This window comes from Microtus oregoni, unplaced genomic scaffold (assembly GCF_018167655.1).
Source record: "Microtus oregoni isolate MIOR12 unplaced genomic scaffold, Mior012 000002F_ref0000024, whole genome shotgun sequence".
NCBI classification, from domain to species: domain Eukaryota; kingdom Metazoa; phylum Chordata; class Mammalia; order Rodentia; family Cricetidae; genus Microtus; species Microtus oregoni.
The window spans coordinates 26,547,174-26,570,567 of record NW_024543061.1 but is presented as its reverse complement, the minus strand read 5'-3'; the positions used below and the strand labels follow the sequence as shown (position 1 = coordinate 26,570,567).

General features: G+C 46.7%; 1 protein-coding gene across 14 annotated transcripts in view; it reads left to right on the top strand.

The window, feature by feature from the left end:
* The window catches only part of Dysf (dysferlin), a 199,065-nt gene that overhangs the window by 7,114 nt on the left and 168,557 nt on the right, over positions 1–23,394 (top strand). For 7 of the 14 annotated variants that reach the window (XM_041645110.1, XM_041645062.1, XM_041645092.1 and 4 more), the window contains exons 1-3: positions 3,912–4,019; positions 20,198–20,253; positions 22,555–22,646. In XM_041645110.1, coding sequence (XP_041501044.1) covers positions 3,929–4,019; positions 20,198–20,253; positions 22,555–22,646 — 239 coding nt within the window. In that variant the 5' untranslated portion in view covers positions 3,912–3,928. Of the gene's footprint in view, positions 1–3,911; positions 4,020–20,197; positions 20,254–22,554; positions 22,647–23,394 lie in introns of those variants that run through there. The other 7 variants (XM_041645118.1, XM_041645070.1, XM_041645102.1 and 4 more) reach the window with 1 other exon arrangement.

The following is a 23,394-nucleotide window of genomic DNA, read 5'->3' as shown; positions in this document are numbered from 1 at the left end:
CAGAGTGACCCAGCCTAGAGGGAGGCCAGGGACTGCTTCCCTGGGGACTGGTTCTTGAACTGAGACCCCATGGGTGGCTAGAGGTGGCACCGAAAGGGAGAAGAAGAGCAGCTGCAAGCAGACTCCCAAGCTGGAGGGGAACTTGGTATGTTCAAGAAACTGAGAACTCCCTGGAATTGGAGCTCCAGGGTCAAACGCCTGAGTAACCTTAACCTCTGGCACAAGAAAGGAATGTAGGCTTCATTCCAAGAGAGAAGGGAAACCCTTGAAGATCTTCATCAGGGCAGTGACCCAACTATGCTTGAAGATCTCGTGACTACAGTGTGGTTAATGGACCATTTGTGGCTGGGGTGACCATGGCATGGCCAGTTAGGATGCCATTAGTCATCCCGCAAAAGCAGATACCAGTAGATGGCACCAGGAGCCTGTGGACACCTGGGTGATACTACCGACATTATGAGTATTCAGAAGGGTGGCCTAAATTGCAATTAACTGACATTGTTGGCTCAAATAGACTTAAATGACAGTTCCAAGTGATCAGTGATCACTCACTTGCCTTCAAGCTAGAGACAGGATGAATTCTGGGTAAGGATGTGCACTGCACACTCCCATAGCATCGTGCTGAACCAGGCAGGTTCAGAGCTCTCTCTGATCTGCTGCCCAGGGTACCTGGGGCATTTGGGTCTCATTGGCAATTTCTTCAATGCTACCTTAGTTCCAGGAAGCAGGACTGGGAGTTCAGTTTCTTGGTTCAGGAATACAAGCCTGTGCCCTTACAAGAACAGTGTAGGATGCAGACCCATGGCAACTCTGCCACTGGCAGGAGATAGAGCAGAGTCCAGCTTGGAGCCAAAGGTGGGCATCTAATGAGCTAGGTTCTGCTAGGAGAGAAGTGGGAACCAAGGGAGAGGAGTAGAGACAGGGAGAGGAAGAGAGGGTCCAAGCAGCTAGAGAACATTCTGGAAAGTGGATGGCCTCCAACTCTCTTTCTTCCCCTTCCCTGCATCATGCCCCACTCCAGTGGGAATTGCTGACCCTTTTGAGGGCCTTTCTCTTCTTGCCTAGAGAAGTGGCGGCTGCCATCTGTGTCTACATTCCCTGATGCTGAGCATCCATAGTGGATGGATGTGGCTGATTCCCTGTAAGCTAGAGATGAGCAATGAGAAGTGTGGGGTGCAGTGCCCCTTTAGAAAACTTTATAGAGAGCCTGCCTTGTGCAAAACGCTGTTCCAGGTGCTGAGAAGGTGACAGTGGCGAAAACCACCCCTCACTTTAGGAGACACTCCTTAGTGTCGGGGTGTTCTGTGCTGCATGGGTTGGTCAAAGAAAGCAGTCACTCCAAGATGAAAATTTAAGGCCTGTGTGGCAGTAGGAAGGTCCAGCCTCTGATGAACTGAACTGAACCTCAAACTGCCATACAAAGGCATATTTACTGATTGTTACACCAAGATGTTTTTTAAGTAAAGTATTTTTTCATGCCAAGGTCCTTAATCTGATCTATATGTTTCTCTAAGGGAAACCATTACATACCCACATGACTTTAGTCCTTATTATTGTTTTTTGTTTGTTTTTCAAGACAGGGTTTCTCTGTAGCTTTAGAGCCTGTCCTGGAACTAGCTCTTATAGACCAGGCTGTCTTCGAACTCATAGAGATCCACATGTCTCTGCCTCCCGAGTGCTGGGATTAAAGGCGTGCACCACCACCAGCCGGCTGATCATTTGCACTACACAATAATCCAGAAGCGTTTTGTGATGAAATCATACAAAGGCTGCAATGCCCCTCAGAAAAACAATTCTACGAATCATGGGAAACAACCACTGTTTTCCACAATGATTCTTTGCTGTTTTCCATATTCTTGATTCACATTCCATGATTCTTGAGGTCAAAGTACTTCTAGAAAACAGCTATTCACTCTAATGTTTACCCTTGATACAGTGAAAACTATTTACTCTAATTCTACCCCGGATACAGTGACTCTGCTAAATTCCCAAAACACCTGAGAGCCCACCCAACATACTAATGGGAAGGGAGGAAAAGAAGTAAGATTACCTAGTGTTGGTACCAGAAACAACTGTGCCTGGGAGCTTTGGGGGGAGGGGTGGTGTGCCCTGTGGCTCAGTTGGTAGAGCACTTTCCTAGCATTCTCGCAGCCCCGAGTTTGAGCTCCAGAACTGCATAAACTGGGCATTGTAGCTTATACCTACACTGAGAAAGGGGAGGCAAGGTCGCAAGTTCAAGGTCATTCTTTCCTTCAAAGGCCAGCCTGAGTTATGAGAGGCCCGATTTTAAAAACAAACAAACAAACAAGAAACAAATAAGAACACCTCGTGAAGGAGGAGGTAGAGCACAATGTTGCAGGTTTACACTCATAGCCAGTGGAGGCCCTCACAGACTGAATCTGTAAATGAAGGGCAGGAGTAAGAAGGTCAGAGAGAGCAGCTCTCAGGATCCAAAGGCTGCTGGCCTGGCGTGTTTGAGGAGCCATGAGAAGGGCAGCAAGCCCGAAGAAGGATGGGTTAGGCAGGGCTGTAAAGGCCATCTAGGGCTCTGGGCTCTACTCTAAGTGAGGTGGGAGCTGTGGAAAGATTTGGAGTGAAGGAGTGACACCCAGTGACACTGGCTTGAGAGTACACCAGGATGGTGCTGGTGGAGGCAGAGGCAGGCGATGGGAGACTGGATGGAGTCTGTCACTGTAGCTCAGGCAAAGCAAGCAGAGGCATCAACCAGGGTGGTGATGATAAAGCTGAGAAGGAATGGGACCTGGGTCTGCTTTTAACCATTTCTTTTAAAAATAATTATTTATGGAGAACCTGCTCTGTGAACTTCTCTCTCTCTCTCTCTCTCTCTCTCTCCCTCCCTCCCTCCCTCTCTCCTTCCCTTCTCCTCCTTCTTGTCATATTTTCACCACAGGATCTGTGGTTTTGGTGGTGTGATAAGATTTGGAAGCATGACTGGATGCTTCAAAAGAGCAGAGGGGAAAGAGTGCCTACAGAAAGCTTGGAGGATCTTTTAGAGATTGCGGCGAAAAGAGTGCTTGACGGGTTTTAGCCTAGTGATAGCGTGGTGTGGTCCTCAGTGCCGGCGTGCTGTCAGGGGAGAGAAAGACAGGAACCCGACAGTCACAGTCTGATCGCAGACCTCTAAGCATCCACTCCAGTTGATTGTCTTCACTGTCAAGCCACGCTGAAGTGGAGTGGGAGTGCCCAGACTGGGATTTCCCCTTTGAAAGTGCTGTACCCTTCAAAATAAGGAGGGGAGGGACCAGAGTCCCTACCTGCTGGACTGTTGGAAAACAGAGAAGCAAAGGCCCTGTGAGGACCAAAAGCACGCAGCAGAGCGCTAAGGGCTGGGATGACTTAAGGCTCAACTTAAGCAACCTTCTCCCCCGTGGAGGGTGAGGAGTTCAGAGACTGTTGCCTCAGGGAACTGCAGGGGATAGAATGGACAGAGACTGGGAACACCGTATGATTTGAGTGCAGACCTTGACAGCTCCAGGTGCCACCGGGAAATCCTCGCGGCTGCTCTGAGCCGGGTCTGGGTGCACAGAATCCAGCATGCAGCTCTTTGGACCTATGGTGTTTTAGGCGTCCACCCCGCGCGGTCCTTGCCCGCCACTCGTTTCTTTCCCTGGGGGCCCTCGGAACTAGGCTCCTGCGCCTCGACAGGGCAGAAGTCCCATTCCTCGCTCCTCCCCGGTAGCCTCCCTGAGGGCGGACCCAGGCCAGGCTGGAGGGGAGGATCCGCCCTGTGGGTGTACCTTGTCGCACGCTCAGCCTCGCTTTTCGGGGCTGACCAAGTCTCCGCGGAGGCGCAGCGGAGCGACAGCTCTCTTGGTGTGGCCATCCCGGATCTGAACGCTGGTCGGGTAGTAGTGGCTGTGTCCCGCGCTCCTGCTCCTTCCGCCCCGCACTCCTGGGCAGCAGAGCCATGCTCTGTTGCCTGCTGGCGAGGGCCAGCAACCTCCCCAATGTGAAGAAGGACCGGCGCAGCGACCCTGTCGCCAGCCTGATTTTCCGAGGTGAGAGCCCTGAAGCCACTGCGTCCACTCTTGGGCACCATCCGTTTCTCTGCACCCAATTTCGGGGTCTGTGGACCCAGACCAGAAATCCCACCTTAGGGAACCTGGAAATACCTAAACCCGTTAATACATTTCTAAGCCGGTACCCAGAAGGAAGAAAGGCTGGCACTTCCTGGATAGCGGTCACAGGGTGGGTTGGAAGATGGACACAGAAAGTAGAGGTGTAATCGGGGCCACAGAACTGGTTTGTGAGCGTTTAAACAGAGCGCTTTGAAAGTTACGTCCCATCCATCCATTCATGAATCGTGACTGAACTTGGCCCATTTGAATGAGCAAATCTCAGCCAGAAGGAGGAGGAACTGAATACTATGGATATGGTTTTGACCCAGGAAGTGTGAGGAGTGTCTGAGAGAAGTTTTTCAGCGTTAAAGAACTGAGCTTCTATACGTGCTACTTAGACTAGAAAAGGGTACCTCTGTTGAGACTGCACCTTCCTCTACTCCTCAGGCCCCTTCACCCTGGTTTCAGGCAGATTCCCAAGGGAAGGGTGTCTCAGGAGGGGAAAGGGAAGAGGAAGGACCTGTCAAAATCGAGAGAATGAACAATAGTGGTGAGTCAGGACCCCAGTTCTGCAGATAAAGATAACCAAGGAGAGGAGCGGGAGCTTCCTCTCACCAGGAGTTGTACTCTGGCTCTGTGGGCCTGAACAACACAGAAAAAGATGCAGTCACATAGAGAGGAACTGCGGCAGGGCTTTTCACAAAGATGTTAACCTTTGTGACATCAGTGGGGGCAGCAGGGACCCAAGATTTCCATCCACTCTTCAAGTATCCCCCCCCCCCCACCAAATAATAGTGAGAGATGAAGGACGCAGCAAGTCACTTTCTGTACAGTGACTCTCACTGTGTAGACGTTGTTGGGGCAGTTGTTGGGTGTGGCTCAGTGGTAGAGCACTTTTGTCTGTGGTGTGTGTGTGTATACATATGTGTACTTACATGCATGTACGGGAGGATACCAGAGGATAACCTCTGATCTCAGGTGCTAATCACTATTTTATTTTAGAGACATGGTCTCTCATGGTTTTAGGATTTGCCAGGTCGCCAAAGGTGGCTGGCCAGTGAGCCTTAAGGTTTTACTTGTCTCCGCCTCCCCCCAGTGCTGGGCTTACAAATATATGCCACCACAGCTGGGTTCTGTTTATTTTAACATCAGACCAGGCCCTCCTGCTTGCTAGGCAGCCACTTTCCTTGACTGGGATTCTGGGCCGCTGGTAGAGCATTTCCCCAACATGAATGAATAAAGAAGCATGAGAGCTTCATTTCTAGTTCAAACCAAAACAAACCAGAACACCAGATAAAACTTTCAGCACTGAGAAAAGGCACTGCTCTTGCATCATATAGGTGGCCAGAATGTTGAGATACTGCTTGGCTGTTGCTCTGGTTCAGGTACCCTGGATAGGCTCACCTGTCATCCTTCCTCAGTCTCAGGACTGTACGGAGCCTTGCTGTTAGCTTGACCAAATAAACACTGCTGCGATAGCATATGACATCTCCAGCAGAGATGAGAGCTAACCCCAGAGTCTGTGTTGTAGCCCCCTGCTTAGCTCTAGAAGTCCCTCACTGGGTCTGCCAGCATGTTCTCCCCAGCCCTACTTCAGACGCCAGGACTCCTGAGAGCAGTTGCCTGTCTTGTTAATTCTCTGGCTTTCTCCATCTGGCCCCAAGCCTCCCTCAATCCAGGCATGGTCCTCATATTGCATGGTACCTGAGACTCACCTGTAGAGTGTGTTTGAAGAACACTCTGGGTACCGCCCAAGAACATCTTGGAGGTGACCTAAGAATCAGCTTCCAACGTACATCTAATGCAGGCCATTTTGGAGATGATGCCAGAGGTGAAATAATTGTGAGCACCCAGGGCATTCTCCATGGAATCTGGAGCTGAGCTGATGCCTACCCGTTAGAACCAGACCCAGGATGTATGAAGCCCCCAGCTGGGGAATCTCCACCCTGTGGTATACCCTTAACAAAGCCATTGCCACAGCTCCCTGCCTCCTGTTCTTGAGACCTAGATCTCCTCGGGTGGGGCCCAGCTAGGTATTCCTGACCAGGCTCCTTGAGTTTTGAGCACAGTCAGGGTTGATAAGCAGAGAGGGACAGTGGCCTGCTTGCTGAGAAGCTCGCCTGAACCAGGAGCTGTGCTTGGTTGAGATATGTGGGCCTGGACTGGCCTTACCCTGCAGTTGTCATCTGGGCATTCCAGCTTCAGATGTAATTTCAGGACCTGCCTCCAAAAATAGATCCTGGGTTCTGGGAGGTTGGGCTCAGAGCAGTCTGGCTTCCTCATCTGCAGGTCTCAGGATACAGGCTACTAATTAGTACTGGTCAAATCTTTGTTCTTGTTTTCACTGATTAACTACTTAACCAAAATTGCCATGAATAACTGGGCCCCACATAGACCTTTTGATCATCATTTGTATGAACGAGCAGTTTCAGCTTCCTGTCTTACAGCATTTGACGTCTCTCTTCTGCCCTGACCCTTTTCCATCCTGTAATGCAATTATTTATATCCCTCTATTCATATGTTTTGCTCATTGGACAAATATTTGTTGACCACACGTTATGTACTCATTTTCATTCAAGATGCTGGAGATGAATCCCAGCACAAAATTAGTCTCCGGGTGCTTTGGAGTTTGCTATGTCCCCTACCTGATGAATTCCTGGCTAGGCACCCAGGAGGCCTTGCTTCCCTTCCTCATCCCTCCCTTGCTTGCTCATTGAGTCCCCTCTCTTCCCCCTCCACTCCCCCTCAGTCTCCCAGGCAAGAGCCTGGGGGTCTTACAGGACAATCTGTTCCCAGGGAGAACTTCTGTCTCACCTGTCAGGGGAGATGGACAGGAGGGCCGTTGTGACGGGAGCAGGTGGCTGCTGGAATGCAGTGTTCAGAGGCCAGCAGTGCTGCTCAACAGCACATGATATGCGATGCAGGCTCCACAGAGCTCATTGCAGGGGTTTGTGTGGCCCCACAGATTCTTAGCGCAGGATGCAGAAATTCTGCCTTGATGGATACACCATGATGGAACAACTTGCGATGTCACCCAGGTCCAGGCACAGAGACTGGCTGTCTCGCCCTCCACTAGAACCCCCCAGACTCCCTACCTACCTCTATAGAGGACCCCTGGAAGTTTGCATATTCAAAGATAAGCCAATGCTGCCTGCAGAGGGCCTGCACAGATCTAGGCCAGGTGGGATCCCATGCTGAGAGGGGACTTAGACACAAGCCCCCATCCTTAACCCAGAAGTTATCTCCTACTGACAACCATGCACAAAGGAAAAATTAGTTTTTTTTCTAATGGAGTATCATTGTGTATACAAACTACACTTAAGGGCAGGCCCTAGGCCCAGCCAACATTTCAACACTGAAATGAATTCAGTGGTATTTTTTGGGGTGTTTTCTTTTCTTTTCGTCTCATAATGCTTTATCTGGAAATTATATGTGTGTGTGTGTGTGTGTGTATACATGTATATATGTGTGTATATATATATCTCCTTACAAGTATTTTGCTTATATATTATATTATGGTTTCCAGTTTTGTGTTTTTATGGGATTTCTGTGTGTACAAGTGTGTGAGTCTCTATATCTATATGTGTGTATTATGCATTTTTGGCTCTTTTTTCCCCCTGTTTGTTTTGTCTTATTCTGGTTTGTTTTTATTTTATCATATTTTTTGTTTCTTAGATGCCTGTTTGTTTTATAATGAGGGAGAGAAAGAAGGGGTGTGGATTTAGGTGCTGTCCTAGGGTTTCTGTTGCTGGGTTTATTTGGCTTATGCTTCCACATCACAGTTCATCACTGAAGGAAATCAGGACAGGAACTCAAACAGGGCAGGGTCCTGGAGCGAGCAGCTGATGCAGAGGCCACGGAGGAGTGCTGCTTACTGGCTTGTTCCCCATGTCAGCCTGCTCTCTTTTAGAACCCAGGAGCTACCCACCATGTCCTGGCCTTTCTCCCCCATCAGTCACTAATTTAAAAATTCCCTGTAGCTGGATCGTATGGAGGCGTTTTCTCAATGGATGTCCCCTCCTTTCAGATAACTCTATTTGTGTCAAGTGGACATAAGACTAGCCAGCACAGGTGGGTGGAGACCCGTGGAGGATCTGGGAGGGGCTAGGGGAGTGAAAATTTCGTATAAACAAAATACATTGTATGGAAAAACATCTATTTTCTAAATGTATTTATTTTAATTTTATGTGTATTGGTATTTTTTTAAAAAGATTTATCTATCTATTAATTATGCAGTGTTCTGCTTATATGCATGCCTGCAGGCCAGAAGAGAACACCATATCTCATTACAGATGGTTGTGAGCCACCATGTGGTTGCTGGGAATTGAATTCAGGTTCTCTGGAAGAGCGGCCAGTGCTCTTAACCTCTGAGCCATATCTCCAGCCCATGTATTGGTATTTTGATTACATGTATGTCTGTGCGAGGGTGTCAGATCCTTTGGAACTGGAGTTAGGGACAGTTTTGAGCTGGCATGTGGGTGTTTGTAACTGCTGAGGCATCTCTCCAGCCCTCCCAAAATCTATTTTCAACTGAAAAAAAATGTAATAAAAAATAAAACAAAAGAAATAAACCAAGGGTAATTTCTGAGTCAGTTCTTATTCTTCTACATAGTTCTTTAGTAAGTCTGTTGAGTGTTTTATTTGGTAGATGAACAATAATTAATTCAGTCATTTCTCTTTGGTTTGGTAGATGGACAATAATTAATTCAGTCATTTCTCTTTGGTTTGGTAGATGGACAATAATTAATTCAGTCAGTTCTCTTTTGATGAACATTTAGATCATATCACTCATTTCTTTTTCTCTCTTTTCTTTTTGAGGCAGGGTGTTGCTATGCAGCCCAGGCTGACCTTGAACTCTTAGGAGTCTTCTGCCTCAGTTTACCAACTGCTGGCATTATGGCATCTTTTACCGTGCCTGGCTCTATACCACAGTAAAAATATTTATATCCAATTTTTAAAGTATACTGCTGACTTGAAGTCTATCCTGATGGCCAAACTCTTGCCCATGTGTTAACTGCTTTCTTTCTTAAGGTGCATTCCAGAAGCAGCATGGCTGTGGCCACATCTGAGGCTTTGCTGAGTTTCCCGTTTGCCCAGCACGTCCTCCTATCAGCCGTGTTTGCAGGCTTATTTTCTCAGGGTCATGTAAATCTCTGACTATCTCTTAAAGGTCAAATAGAACTTGTTGGGCTGGAGGATGTAACACTAGGCGCTTGCCTTGTGTGCCTGAGGGTCCAGGGTTCTCTGCCCAATCGCTGATAAAATCAGGAGTAAGTTGTTCAGATCCATAATCCCAGGGCTTGGGATGGAGGATCAGAAGTTCAAGGTCATTCTAGGCTGTATAGAGAGTTCAAGGTTAGCTGGGTTACCCGTGAGCCAGTCTTAAAAAATAATACTAGTATTTCAAGATTAACTATTAGCATCTATTTCTTACTGAATTAGCTTTTAATTTGCCCATTTTGGAGGTGGGTAATATTTGTTTTTTAAGTGAGTTTCAAGTACTCTTTACATATTAAGAATAGTAACATTTGTCATAGGTGTTTATGCATATGTTTATGTGTATGTTTTGCCTACAAGTATGTCTGTAAATTATATGTGTGCCTGGCATCTGTGGAGGTCAGAGGTAGGCACTGGTTCCCCCGAAACTGGAGTCACAGATGTTGTGAGCCACCACGTGAGTGCTGAAAATCAAACCCATGTCTTCTGGAAGAGCAACCAATGCTTTTACCTGCTGAGCCATTTCTCCAGTACCCCATTTGTTTCTTTAATTGGCAAAAAGAGCCAAGTGTGATGAAGCTTGCTTATAATCCAAGCACTTGTGAGGAGAGGTAACAAGGTTCTATAGAGTTCAATGCCAACCTCCACAAAGAAAGTTCAAGGCCAGCCTGGACTATATGAGACTGTTTTAAAGAAGCAACAACCAGAAATTTGTATAAAAATATCTTCTCCAGTTCCAAGTGGACGTCTTAGTTTGAAGAGCACTCCTCGGCAGCCATCAGAACCACCACTCAGGCTTCTTCCTGGGCTCTTCCTGAGCTGTTAGACATAAGAGATGGGGGGACTGAAGGTGGGAAGGGCAGTGCTTTGCTGGTAAGGGGGCCAGCAGCATGTCGGTCTTGGGATGCCTAGGCCTGAGTCCATAGACGAGATATGGCTGTTTCTCATCAGGTTCAGGCTGGTCTTTTTCTCTTCTGTTGTCAGTGGTCTACTGACACTGGGATTCCTATTGTTTCCTTTGACTTGTGACCAAGGGGAATGGAGAACACTGGCATGTAGCAAGCCCACAACATTTATTTGTGGGATGGACAAGAGACTAATATGGTATTAGAAGCTCTGTAGCCTCAGAGCCAGAAAGTTCTACCTGGCTCAAGGGCAGAAGGAGCCATGACTCATCTCTGTATTACTTAATTGTCTTGTTGCAGTACCAAGATACTTGGCAACTTATGGAAGTTTTAGCTCACGGTTTGAGGCTATAATCCATCACAGCAGAGAAGTCATGGCCACAAGGCCTTGAGGTGGTTAGCCGCACTTGTGTCAGAAGTCAGGATGTAGAGAGAGATGTAAAAGCTGGTGTTGAACTAGCAATCTCATCTCTTTTTGCTCAGTTTGGCAGCTAGGGCAGGTCTTCTTCAGTCAGCCTAATCTAGAGCACTGTCACAGACATGCCCAGAAATTTGTACCCAGCGTGAGTCTAGACCCTGTCAGGTTGGCAGTCAATATATAAACCATTAGGGTCTTCATGTCCCAAATACTCAATTCCTTGCTGCCTTTGCCTTCCCTCTGGGCCGGGGGGGGGGGGGGGGTCTTAGCAGCTACCCATGTGTTCTCTGGGTCAGAACCCTTCCCCTCCCTCTGTCCACCCTGATCCTGGCTGGTAGCCCCCAGGCCTACTGCCACGCCCTCACCATCTTTCTCAAGGACTTTAGAAAGATTGGGATAAGATACATATTAAAGAAAATTTATCTCTCTTTCTTTGGGGGTGGGGTGGGGACAAGGTCTAGCATTTTGTAGGCCTGACTTGTCTAGAACTTACTATGTAGATCAGGTTTGCTTTGAATTTATAGTGAGCTTCCTGCCTCTGATTCCTAAATTCAGGTATTATAGGTGTGTTCTATCATGTCTGACTAAATTCACCATCTTAACCGATTTTAAGGGTTACGTTTGGTATTAAGTATAGTCATGGCCTGGGTGTGGTGGCACACGCCTTTAATCCCAGGCACTAGCAGAAGCAGGCTGATCTCTGTGAGTTCAAAGTCAGCATGGTATTAAATACATTCACGGGATTTGGAGTGTAGCTCAGGGGTATGGTGTGTGCTTAGCATGCGTACACTCAGCCCTGGGTTTCTTCCTTAGCACACACTCTCCCTCCAAACAAACAGCAAGATCTACCTACAAACAAAAACTAAATCCAACAAAACAAAGAAAACTCCATTTATTTAGTTGTCCAGTCATCACCACCTTTCATTTCTAGTACACTTTCCAGAGTGCCACACCCACGAAATACCTGAGTTCTCTGTCCCCAACCCTGGCAACTACCATCCTCCTCTGTCTCTGTGATCTTGACCCTTCCAGTACCCTGCATACACAATCACATTGCCTGCCTCCGTCCCTCCCTCCCTCCCTCCCTCCCTCCCTCCCTCTGTCCCTCCCTCCCTCCCTCCTTCCCTCCCTCCCTTCTTTCCTTCCTTTAACCCTAAAAATCTGGCTTCTAGGGATCCCTCTCAGGATTCAGAAAAAAGGCTCCACAATAAGCAAATGGGGGCTTGTAGGTGGAGGCTGCTCTTTCATTTCCCAGCTGCCCAGACCTGAGAAATCACACAGAAACTATATTAATTACAGTACTGCTTGGCCTATTAGCTCAGGCTTCTTATTAACTAACTCTTACATCTTAAATTAACCCATTTCTATTATTCTGGGTATTGTCACAAGGCTGTGGTTTACTGGGTAAAGTTCCAGCATCTGTCTCCTTCGGCAGCTATGTGGCATCTCCTTGACTCCACCTACTTTCTCTCTATATCTCTGTTCAGATTTCCTGCCTGGCTCTATTCTGCCCTGCCATAAGCCCAAAGCAGCTTCTTCATTAACCAGTGGTAATAAAACATATTCATAGCATACAGAGGGGAATCCCACATCCAGGGCTAAAGTGGGGGTTAAGAAATTGATTCACAATAGGATCCGTCTATCCATGTCTTTTTATTTTTCTTCTTTCTCTCTTCATCCCCTGTTACAAATGTTCACAAATATATATATCCTTATAACCAACAATTCCCGTGCCCTAGCGGGTTCCAGGGCTGTAATTCTTTTGCCCCATAAAAATCAGATACAAGTTTTCACACTCACACACACAGATCCGAGGTTGTCAGCTCAAAGGGAGTGATTAGTGCATGTCTGGCCAACTCCTTAGTGGAGAAAGTAAGTTAAGAAGGAATTAAATTGTCAGGGAATTCTAGAGGGGAAGGTTAGTGCAGTAGCTTTACCTTTAGGTGGTTGGATTAAAAAGTGTATCTTCAGTAAATTTATGAATAGGACATGGATTGTATTTTAAATCAGCATAACACTTGTTTTCTCCCAGCATGCATAGAGAAACCTGGTAACCAGGTAACCTGTGTAAAGAGTCAGGGGGAAGCTAATGGCTCCTGATCTGATCAGCACATTCACCAGATGCTGTTTCTGCGGGCCTAGGTCTGGAGTTTATGCTTGTTGCTCTAGGCGGTAGAAACAGAGGAGACCCAGGCTTCTAAATTATCAGTTCCTGGGTATGCCGTTATCAATCGTTCTGATCGGGGTGTTGTGGGTCTTTCTCTGGGTTGCAGTTAATCATCTCTTCCGCTGTGAAGCACAAGCCGTAAATTTCCTGAACTAAAATCATCAGTAAACTGAAGTGAAGGCGAGTGTAAGGAGTTAGGAATCTGCTAAGTGGGGTAAACCAGAGCAGCAGCTCAGGCAAGTAGTAATTCTATGTCCTTGAGTATCTGTGAATATCTTAAATGGACCAAATGTCTGCTGATAAAGATACTTGCAGGAAGGCAGATCTCTGAATTAACCTAGGAGAGAGGAGTGAAGGCCTGGCAGTGGGAAACTGTTTCACACGTAACCTAAAGGCATAGGAAACAGTTCTAAACTGTGGAAATGAATTCCCAAATATGTAACAGAAGGGGAGTCAACTACAGCAAAAATGTACAGCAAAAGACAGCCACTTTATTCACAAAGTAATAACAACAAAATTTCCTTGAATTATGGTTTAACCTTTACCAGGGCCCCTGACTCTGGTAAGTTGTTTGTGAAAAGATGGCTGAGCAATTACTGTATAATAGTGTGTCTTGTAGCGATCCTCCCACCTTCCCTTCCCTTCCTTCCTCCTCTATCCCTCCTTTCTTTCCTCCCTTTCTTCCCCTCCTTCGTGCATGTATGTGGTTTTGTGTGTGTGTGTGTGTGTGTGTGTGTGTGTGTGTGTGTGTGTACTTAGCAAAGCTATACAGTCTGGATAAAGTCCAGGCTTCCCAATAGCTATCATGAATCCTGGGCACATCCACAGAGCATCTGTGGAGCTCCTCCATACCCTCATCCTCCCAGCAGGAGCTGTGCACTTTACAGTTTGTTCGATGAAAAACCTTATCTCCCAAGGCCAGAATCAACAGCCAGGCACAGGATTAGCAAGGATGTGTGCCCTTCCTTTGGTGCCTGTCAGCCACATGATGAGCAGGTGAATGTTTCTTTCCTTTAAAAAAGAAAGTTCGAGTTTCTGTGTATATTGTGTGTACAAACACACACACCTGCACACACAATGTACATTTGTAAGTTTTAGGTCAGCCTTAGATATTGGTCCTCAGGAACTTTTCATCTTGTTTTTTGAGACAGGGTCTCTTTGACCAGAACCTGGGACTCACCGATTGTGTTAGGCTGGTTGGCCTGCAAGCCCCAGGGAATTCTGTTTCTGTCTCCCCAGCACTGAGCTTAGAAGCACATGCTACCATACCTGGCTTTTTACATGTGTTCTGTGTCTAGAATCCAGGTCCTCCTGCTTGTGCAGCAAACACTTGACAACTGAGCCTTAATATCTTCTGTTTTCTTGTTCTTTGGGGTTGTAGTCCCATAAGTGACTCCTCCCAAGCTTACCCAAAGGGTCTGAGAGTCCATGCTTCTGGTCAGGATCTCATAAAATCCACCAACTCCTCTGTTGTCTTCAGGGAATACAGGAAGTAGAAACTGGTTTAAGACTTAGCCCAGGGCTGTCACGCATATTGCCTAATTATGTTAGCAGAGAGTTTCTTAGGAAATGAGTTTCTTAGTGGGCCACTCAAGCAGGGCAGCATGTGGAATGTTCCATGTTACTTCTGGAGACCACAGGAAATGGATCCTTGATAGGGGAGGGGAAGTGAACACTTAGCTTTCATTTCCTGTCTCCTCAAAACCTTACAGTAGACACAGATCCAGGCACTGCTGGCCTAGAAACACCAAGCTCTTTAAGGCCACAGTGCCACGTGCCTGTAGATGTTAGGGGACAGCCTCAGGTGTCAGTCCTCACCTCCACCTTGTTTGGGACACAGGGTCTTTCTGTCCCTGGCAATTCTCCTGTCTCCACTATCCACCTCCTGGTTAGGGGCATTGGGATTGATATTACTGTATCTAACTTTTACCATGGGTGCTAGGAGGTCCAAACTCACGTGTCCAGGTTTGTGTGACAAATGCTTTACTCACAAACCATCTTCATAGCCCTCAGGGTCCTTATCAAGTGACTCCAAAGCCAGTGTCTTGCTTATTTGGGAGCCACGGCAACATGGCGCCAATGAAACACAGCAGTCTACCCAGGCAGGCCTAGGCCAACATGGAGAAGACAACTTTCCAGCGTGCCTCTGGTCCCGTGTGCCTCCTTTGACCTCTCCATTCACCTGCACTGTCCCATGCCAGTAAGGAAGGTTATGCCCCCCCCCCAAGAACAATGCTTTTGTTCCTTACTGAGGAAGTTACCTCACAGCAATTTCAGAAAGGGTCCACGCACTTAATGTCCAATGACTACAGCACCTAATTTTGAACTGGGTGTTATGGTTTAAATAAAATGGTGCTGTTCCCTGAGTGGCTGCAATAGGCACAGGACCACTATAGGCCATGAAGTCAGCCAGTCCCAGGCAGGGAGCCTCCAAGTGGCTCTTGGGCCATGAGGGCCAGTGGGTCCTAGGCATAGAGCCTAGGCAGGGAGCCACATGGTGGGTGAGAGACCAATATGGATAGGAACGCCATGAGACTATGCTGCTGGTCCTGGGCAGGGAGCCACATGGTGGGTTAGAGACAGAGACATGGATAGGCATGCCATGCAGAGTGAGGTTAGATATTTATTTAGTATGTTATGAAAGGGAAGGGGAAAGAGGAGAAGGGGGAAGAGCAGAGAGAGAGAGGGAGAGAGAGAGAAACAGAGAGGGGGAAGGGAATAAGTGGGGAGAAGGGAAAGAGGCAAAAGCTGCCTCTTTGGGAGAGAGATGGAAAGGAAGGGGCTCAGACTGGAAGCAGAAGGAAGATCTGTCTGTCCCAGCAGTGCAGGGGAGGAGTTGGCAGGGCTTGTCTCTTAAGGGGACAGGACAGACCATTACACTGGGGTTGGTAATATGAAGAGGTGCGATGTCTGTCCTCTGAAAAATCACAGCCTAGTTAGTGCACCAACATATGTGTCTGAGTTAGGGTTTTATTTCTGTTAAGAGACACCATATCCATTGCAACTCTATAAAGGAAAACATTTAATTGGAGCTGGCTTACATTTCAGTGGTTTAGTCCCTTATTATCATGGTGGGAAACATGGTGGCATGCAGTCAGGCATGGTTCTGGAGAAGGAGCTGAGGGTTCTATACCTTGATCCACAGGCAGTAGGGAGTGAGCTGACTTGAGCTTCTGAGACCTCAAAGCCTTCCCCTACAGTGACACACTTCCTCCAGCAAGGCCACCCCTACTCCAACAAGGCCACACCTCCTAATAGTGAATAGTGTCACTCCCTATGTTCCAAGCATTGAAATATATGAGTCTATGGAGGCCAAGCTGTGGAAGAGAACCCCACTGTGAACTGTTGCCTTGGCTGAGGTACCAACTGTCTTGGGAACCCCAGAGAGAAGAGCTATCTCTATCACTGTCAGGAAGACAGGACATCTGGGAGAGCTTCTCTGAGGCTTGACCAATGGGTTGCTGCTAGCGAGTTTATAGACTTGGAGAGGTGCATCAGAGTAGTTACAGAAGGGAGGGAGGACGGGGAAGGCAAATGTGATTTTGATGAGCCAAGGGCAGTTGGGTACCTCATACATGCTATCTGACTTAATTTTTGTAGAGTTATCACCATGATCTTACAAATGAGCAAAGAGAGGCTGGAACCTTAATGAATTTCCCAAGATTCTTGGCGTCAATTGACAAGGTCAAAACAATATCTGCAGTAACATTAAACAGTTTATCTTTTCACCACATTAACATTGTCCTTGCTAACTTCATGTCAGGGGAAGCTAAAGCTGCAGGCTCTTTGACATCACTCAAGGCTTTGATGCCCATATACGTGTGTGTGTGTGTGTGTGTGTGTGTGTGTGTGTGTGTGTGTGTGTGTATGTATGTATATGTGTATATATATATTGCATCCTTTAGGTTTTTTTTTTTTTAGTATTTGTTGTTTTTATTTTATGTGAGTGACTCTTTGCCTGCATTTTTGTAAGTTTACCACACATGTATGTGCCTGATGCCTGCAGAGGTCAGATGAGGGTGTTGGATCCCATGGAACTGGAGTTAAAAATGCTTATGAGCTGCCATGTGGGTATTGGGAATCGAATTCAGATCTTCTGTAAGAGTAGCGAGTGCTCTTTATTACTGAGCCATCCTTCCTACTGTATACTTTATGTCCATGTATTCAGAGTGTCATGTAAGGAGGCCCTTAAATAAATACATAAACAATAAAGCAGAAAAATGTTTGACTTTAATCCTTGAGTACACATAATGCACAATATCACACATCATATTTCAATAATTATTTTATACAATATTGTGTCTTGTGTCATGAAGTAGGAGATACATTTTTCATATGTAACAAATGGTGACTATGGAAATGCCAAGCACAGCCTGACCACTGTCATTATAAACTGCTCTGGTTGTTTTTTGTCAACTTGATACAAACCTAAACTTATCTGGGAATAGGTAATAATAATTAAGAAACCACATGTATCAAGTGACATGTAGGCAAGTCTAAGGGAGCAATTTCTTGATTGATATGGGAGGGCCCAGCCCACTGAGGGTGGTGCTATCACTGGGCAGATGGCCCTGGTTGAATAAGAAAGTAGAATGAGCAAGCCATGGGGAGCAAGCCAGTGAGCAGCACCCTCCATGGTCTCTGTTTCAATTCCTGCCTTGAGATCCTGCCCTGACTTCCCTCACTGACAGACTGTGACCTGAGAGAGATAAACTGAAATAAAATCTGTCTCCCCAGTTGCTTTTGGTCATGGTATTTTGTTAGAGGAATAGAAGCTAACTAAGACACAAGCTATGCCAGACATTGGTTAGTTTATGTTCATGGGATGCTATGTTTCTGGAGGAAAAGACTGGCAAGTTGATTGCTTATACTCAGGATTATGCAGTCTTTTAAAAATATGAATAGGGTACCCTTCCCCATTCATGGACAATGCCTAACATTTATCATTTGCTCCTAATTGTGAAGTTTGATCTTCTAGTGAAAAAATGGAATTATAGACAACCTATTTCTCTCGATTTCCCACTTTATAGGTTTCTCTGATGATATTGATGGTGATATTAATAAATTGGAGGTTATTGTGTAAGAAATCTGTTGCTGGACAGTGGTGGTGCACACCTTTAATCCCATCTCTCGGGAGGCAGAGGCGGGTGGATCTCTGTGAGTCCAGCCTGGCCTACAGAGTGAGTTCCAGGACAGGCTCCAAAGCTACAGAGAAACCCTGTCTTGAAAAAAAAAAAAGAAAGAAATATGTAAACATTTGGAAGATCTGTTTAACTCATTGTACCAATATACCAAATGTAAATGTTACAGAATCATGAGCCAGTAAGAGATTCATTTCAAAGAGAAAGTTAGAATAACTAATTTTAATGTAACAAAATAAAAATCTTTACTGACCTCATTTTAGAATATACATCATAGCTTTTAAGAGTTAAAACCTGTTGAGTAATTTCAAAAAGACTGTTCACAGTTACCTGCAAGTTCACTAAAACACATACCTCCTTTACTTCCAGTTACATATCTGGTTGAATTTTCTTCATAGATATTAATCAAAACAAATCATCAATAGATGTATAAAACCAAGAGTAAATATAGCCACCCAGCTGAGCATTCTAGAGATTTGCAAAAATGTAAAAGTAACACTTTTAGTTTTCCCTTGTTTTAGAAGTTATTTTCCACATAAATATACCACTGGTGCTAGCATGTATTGGGCTTCTTATCATTATTTTAAATATTTACTTTTAAATTTTTTTCAAGACAGGATTTCTCTGCATAGCCCAAACTGATCTAGAACTCTCTCTGTAGACAAGACTGGCCCCATTTTCCTCTGCCTTCCCAGTGCTAAGATTAAAGAAAAGCATGTACCGCCACCGGCTTAAATATTTTTTCTAGTTGTTTTTATTTATTTTGATGATGTGTTTCTCTGGTGTGTGCCTGTATCGGAGTACACACATGTCCATACAGTTGGACTTACTGGCCAGAAGCAGACATCATGTCCTCTGGAGCTGGAGTTACAGCTGGTTGTGAGCGGCCTGATGTGGCTGCTGGCAACAGAACTCGGGTCCTCTGGAACAGCAGTACCTGATTCTAACTGCTGAGCAATCTCCTCAGCCCCTTACCATTATTTTAAATTGATTACTAGTTTTGTGTCGAAACAGGTCCAGGCTGTCCTGAACTCAGTCTCAGCCTCATGCTCCGCTGAATGGATTACTAAATAATATTTTCACTACTTCAGTTTTAGTTTTTAAATTAAAGCTCTTTAGGAGTTTCAGTAACTGAGAAGAATGACATTCTGGGACCCAGAAGCTTAAGATGGAACAGGATGGGCCTGGTGGTGCTTTGTGCTTCCGCAGAGCCCACCAACCCCCCAACCACAGTCACTTAGAACCAAGAGGGTGGGAGTTGGTAGTCACCCTCATCCACAGTCTCTATGGAAACGAGCAGGCTGAGCAACTCTAGGAGACTGGCTAAGCCCAGACGCAGCTCATCTCTGGAGGACTCAGGCTCCAGCTCAGGAACATGTTTCTAGATGGTTGGGGAGATTGCATGTTCCTTGCAGTCCAGTGGAGACCATAGCTTTCTCAACAGAGAATCTTGTGGGCTGTACAGAGAGGGTTGAAGGCCTGAGTAAGCCGAGGGTTCTTTGGCTAGTTCCTTGCACTGCTGTGTCGTCAGACACTGTGTTCTGGATGCTGCCCAGAAAAACGAGACAGGTGTAGTTGTCCTTGCCCCTGTCTGAACAGAGTGACCGTGCCAACTTCATCAACTCCTCTGGTCCATTCCACCATAGCCACTCTTCTCTGTAGTCCCTTATGTCTCTGTGGGAGAGAGGTCTGTATCTTAGTGCACTTGATGGGACTCTCCTCACTCTGATATTGTCAACCCACTCTGGCCTCTTTCTGGGGATCACCCTGAGAGGAGCAGATCTGCCTGCCCCAGCAGAGACTGGGGATGGAAGCCAGGTCCAGCTTCCTGAGCACTGAGACACTACCATGCCTGCTACTGAACATTTCCTTTCAAAAATGTCCTTCTGGAAGCTGGGCGGTGGTGGCACACGCCTTTAATCCCAGTGTTTGGGAGGCAGAGGAGGCAGGCAGATCTCTGTGAGTTTGATCTCTCTAGCCTGGTCTACAAGAGTTCCAGGACAAGCTCCAAAGCCACAGAGAAACCCTCTCTCGAAGAAACAAAAAAAAAAATGTTCTCTGGTCACACTGTTGTTTAGTGGTTCCCAAAACTGATAGAGAAATATGACAGCCATTGGACATTCCTAGGAGGTGTTCAGAGACCATGCTGATTTCATGAACTTTTCTTTGGAGATGAGTCCAAAGTGGGGGGAGGTCCTGCAGCTGAACCCAGAAGGGTGGATGGGTTCCAGTGGGATGTGTCTCCACTCTCTCTTCTTTGTCTCCCACAGGGGTGAAGAAGAGAACCAAAGTCATCAAGAACAGCGTGAACCCCGTGTGGAATGAGGTACACCAGTTTCTTCCCCACTCTCCCACCCTTCTCTGCCTCTGCTACCTCTGCAGGGGGCTGACCTGACTCAACAGGTAGCTATCTCAGAAGGATAGGAATCCAGCTTTATCCTGAGATGCTGCCCAGAGAATATCCTGATAGAAAGGGCAGATGCTTGTTTTTCTTTCATTTTCTTTTGTTTTTCTCTGCTTCCCAGCTTGGGCCAGCCAGGTCTCCCTTATCTGTCTCTCTCCCTCTCACAGGCCAAAGATACCTCCTTGCCATAGCACTTCCCTGATTAATCAAGTCCCCCAGATGTTCCCATTGGTTTTGTCCCCTCATGCAGCTTTCATAGAGATGACTTCTATGTGGTCCTCTGAAGCACAGGTGAGGACAGAGTGTAGATGGATTTTCTGTCCCACCAAGTCCTGCAGCCGTTCAGTCCCAAAGAAAGACTCAGAGACTTATATTAGTTATAAATGGTTTGGCCTATTAGCTCAGGCTTATTATTAACCATGTGCCTTGGTACTTTTTCTCAGTAAGGCATTCTCATCTTGCTTCCTCTGTTTCTGGATGATGACTGCATCTCTGCCTTTTCTCTTCCCAGAATCCTCCTAGTCTGGTTGCCCCTCCTATACTTCCTTCTTGACTACTGGCTAATCAGTGTTTTATTAAACTAATACAAGTGACCAATCTTTACAGTGTACAAGAGCCGGGTGGTGGTGGCACACGCCTTTAATCCCAGCACTTGGGAGGCAGAGACAGGTGGATCTCTGTGAGTTCGAGGCCAGCCTGGTCTACAAGAGCTAGTTCCAGGTCAGGAACCAAAAGCTACAGAGAAACCCTGTCTCGAAAAATCAAAAAAAAAAAAATACAGTGTACAAGAGTATTATTCCACAGCAGCAGAGTCAGGTACAGACTGTATGTTCCCTTTGAGGAGGGTTGAGGGGCCTCTGATTGGCCTTCCTTAACTCATCACTTACTCATCCCACCCACCAGGGGTCTGGCTGTTGGATGGCCATATGTTCTTGGTGTGTGAAGATCCTGAAGGATCACCTGGAATTTTTACTGTTGTGTTTTTGTTCTGGTGTCCTGCAATGCATTGGGAGAGGAGGCTAGTGCAATATGGCTTCCTTTTCCTTTTTGTTACCTCTAGTTCTTACTATTACCTCTGAAGCTCTGGAATTCTGATATCCATCCATCTATCCACCCATCCATATGTATCCACTTATCCATCAACCCATCTATTTATCTAGCTACCTTTCCACCCATCCATCCACCCACTCATGCATCCACCCACGCATGCATCCACCCACCCACAAACCCATCAAACCATCAATCTATCCACTACCCACTCACCTATCCACCTATCATCCATCCCACTTAGCTACCTACCCTTTGCCCAAGTAGTCACCCATCCATGCATCCAATCACTCACCCACTCATGCAAGTATCCAGTCATCCATACATCCACCCTCCCTTTCCACCCATCTACTCATTCACCCAGTCTTACATCCACTCACCTGTTACTTCACTCACCTACCCACCCATTCATCTGTGCGTCTGTCCTAGTCAGGGTTACTATCGCTGTGATGAAACATCATGACCTAAAGCAACTTGAGGAAGAAATGGTTTATTTGGCTTATACTTTCCACATCACTATTCATCACTGAAGGAAGTCAGGAGAACTCAAACAAGTTAGGAACCTGGAGGCAGGAACTGATGCAGAGGTTAAGAAGGGGTGCTGTTTACTGGCTTGCTCCTCATGGTTTACTCAGCCTGCTTTCTTAAGGAACCCAGGGCCACCTGCCTAGGAGTAGCATCATCCACAATGGACTGGGACTTCCCACATCAATCACTAATTAAGAAAATGCCCTACAGGCTTGCCTATGGATTTTGTGAAGGCATTTTCTCAATTGATGTTCCTTTCTCTCCAATGACTAGCTTGTGTCACATTGACATAAAACTAGCCAGCATCTATCATCCACTCCCCCATCTACCCACTCACTCATTCATCCATCTATCCACCCATCCACCCATCCATCCATCCACCCACCCATCCATCCACCCACCCGTCCGTCCATCTATCTATCTATCTATCTATCTATCTATCTATCTATCTATCCACCCATCCATCCACCCACCCACTCATCCACCCATCCATCCACCCACCCACTCATCCACCCATCCATCCACTCATCCATTCATTCATCCACCAACCCACCCACCTTTCTGTATGCTCATCCCCTAGCACCATTCTGAATGTCTGTTCAGTACCCTGGGCCACAGGTTAAGTTATCTTTTCTTCTTTTCTTCCAGGGCTTTGAGTGGGACCTCAAAGGTATCCCTCTAGACCAGGGCTCAGAACTTCATGTGGTGGTCAAGGACCATGAGACGATGGGGAGAAACAGGTGAGTGGGCCCAAGAGTGATCTGGGACTTGAAGGTACAGGTGGGTTTTGATGAATATGCATATAATATTTGATGAATGCCCTGGAATCAGAGCTCCCAAGGGTGAGTGCTTCCTGTCAGCATTGACTTCCTGAAGACTGCCTTTCATGGGCTTAATCCAGTGGTGGATGCTGGGGCAAAGCCTTGCTGAAGCCTCAGGAACTTGGCTGACATGTTGCTGAGAGCTGCACGGGCTGCCAGGGAGGGAGGGTGAGCTAGGATCAAGTGTCCAGGAGCTTTTCGTACAAGAGTACAGTGCAGGCTGTGGGGAGCAGGTAGGAGCAGGTTCCCTGCCTCTCCCTGTAGCCTGTCGCTGGGAGGGGGTACTCCTTGCCTCTTCCTGGCTGGTGAAGACAGCTACACACACTCCAGGAGGTGGTAGACAAAGAGAAGTTACAACTAAGAGGGAGCAGAGGAGGAGGGCTGCCTGGAAGAAGCAGAACCTGAGGTAGGAACTGATGCTGAAGTCAGCAATAACAGGCAGCAGACTGCTCTCTCTCTCTCTCTCTCTCTCTCTCTCTCTCTCTCTCTCTCGTGTGCGTGTGTGTGTGTGTGTATGTGTGTGTTTTGGTTGGGATGACAAGTAGGAAACTCTCTGAAGCAAAATCTTACTGGCAAAATCAGGCTCTGCCTAGGCAGGCGGCAAGTGGCTTCCTTGTCAGGGGAATCCTGAGCCTTGTCAACAGAGTGGTGGGCAAGGCCTTCAGAG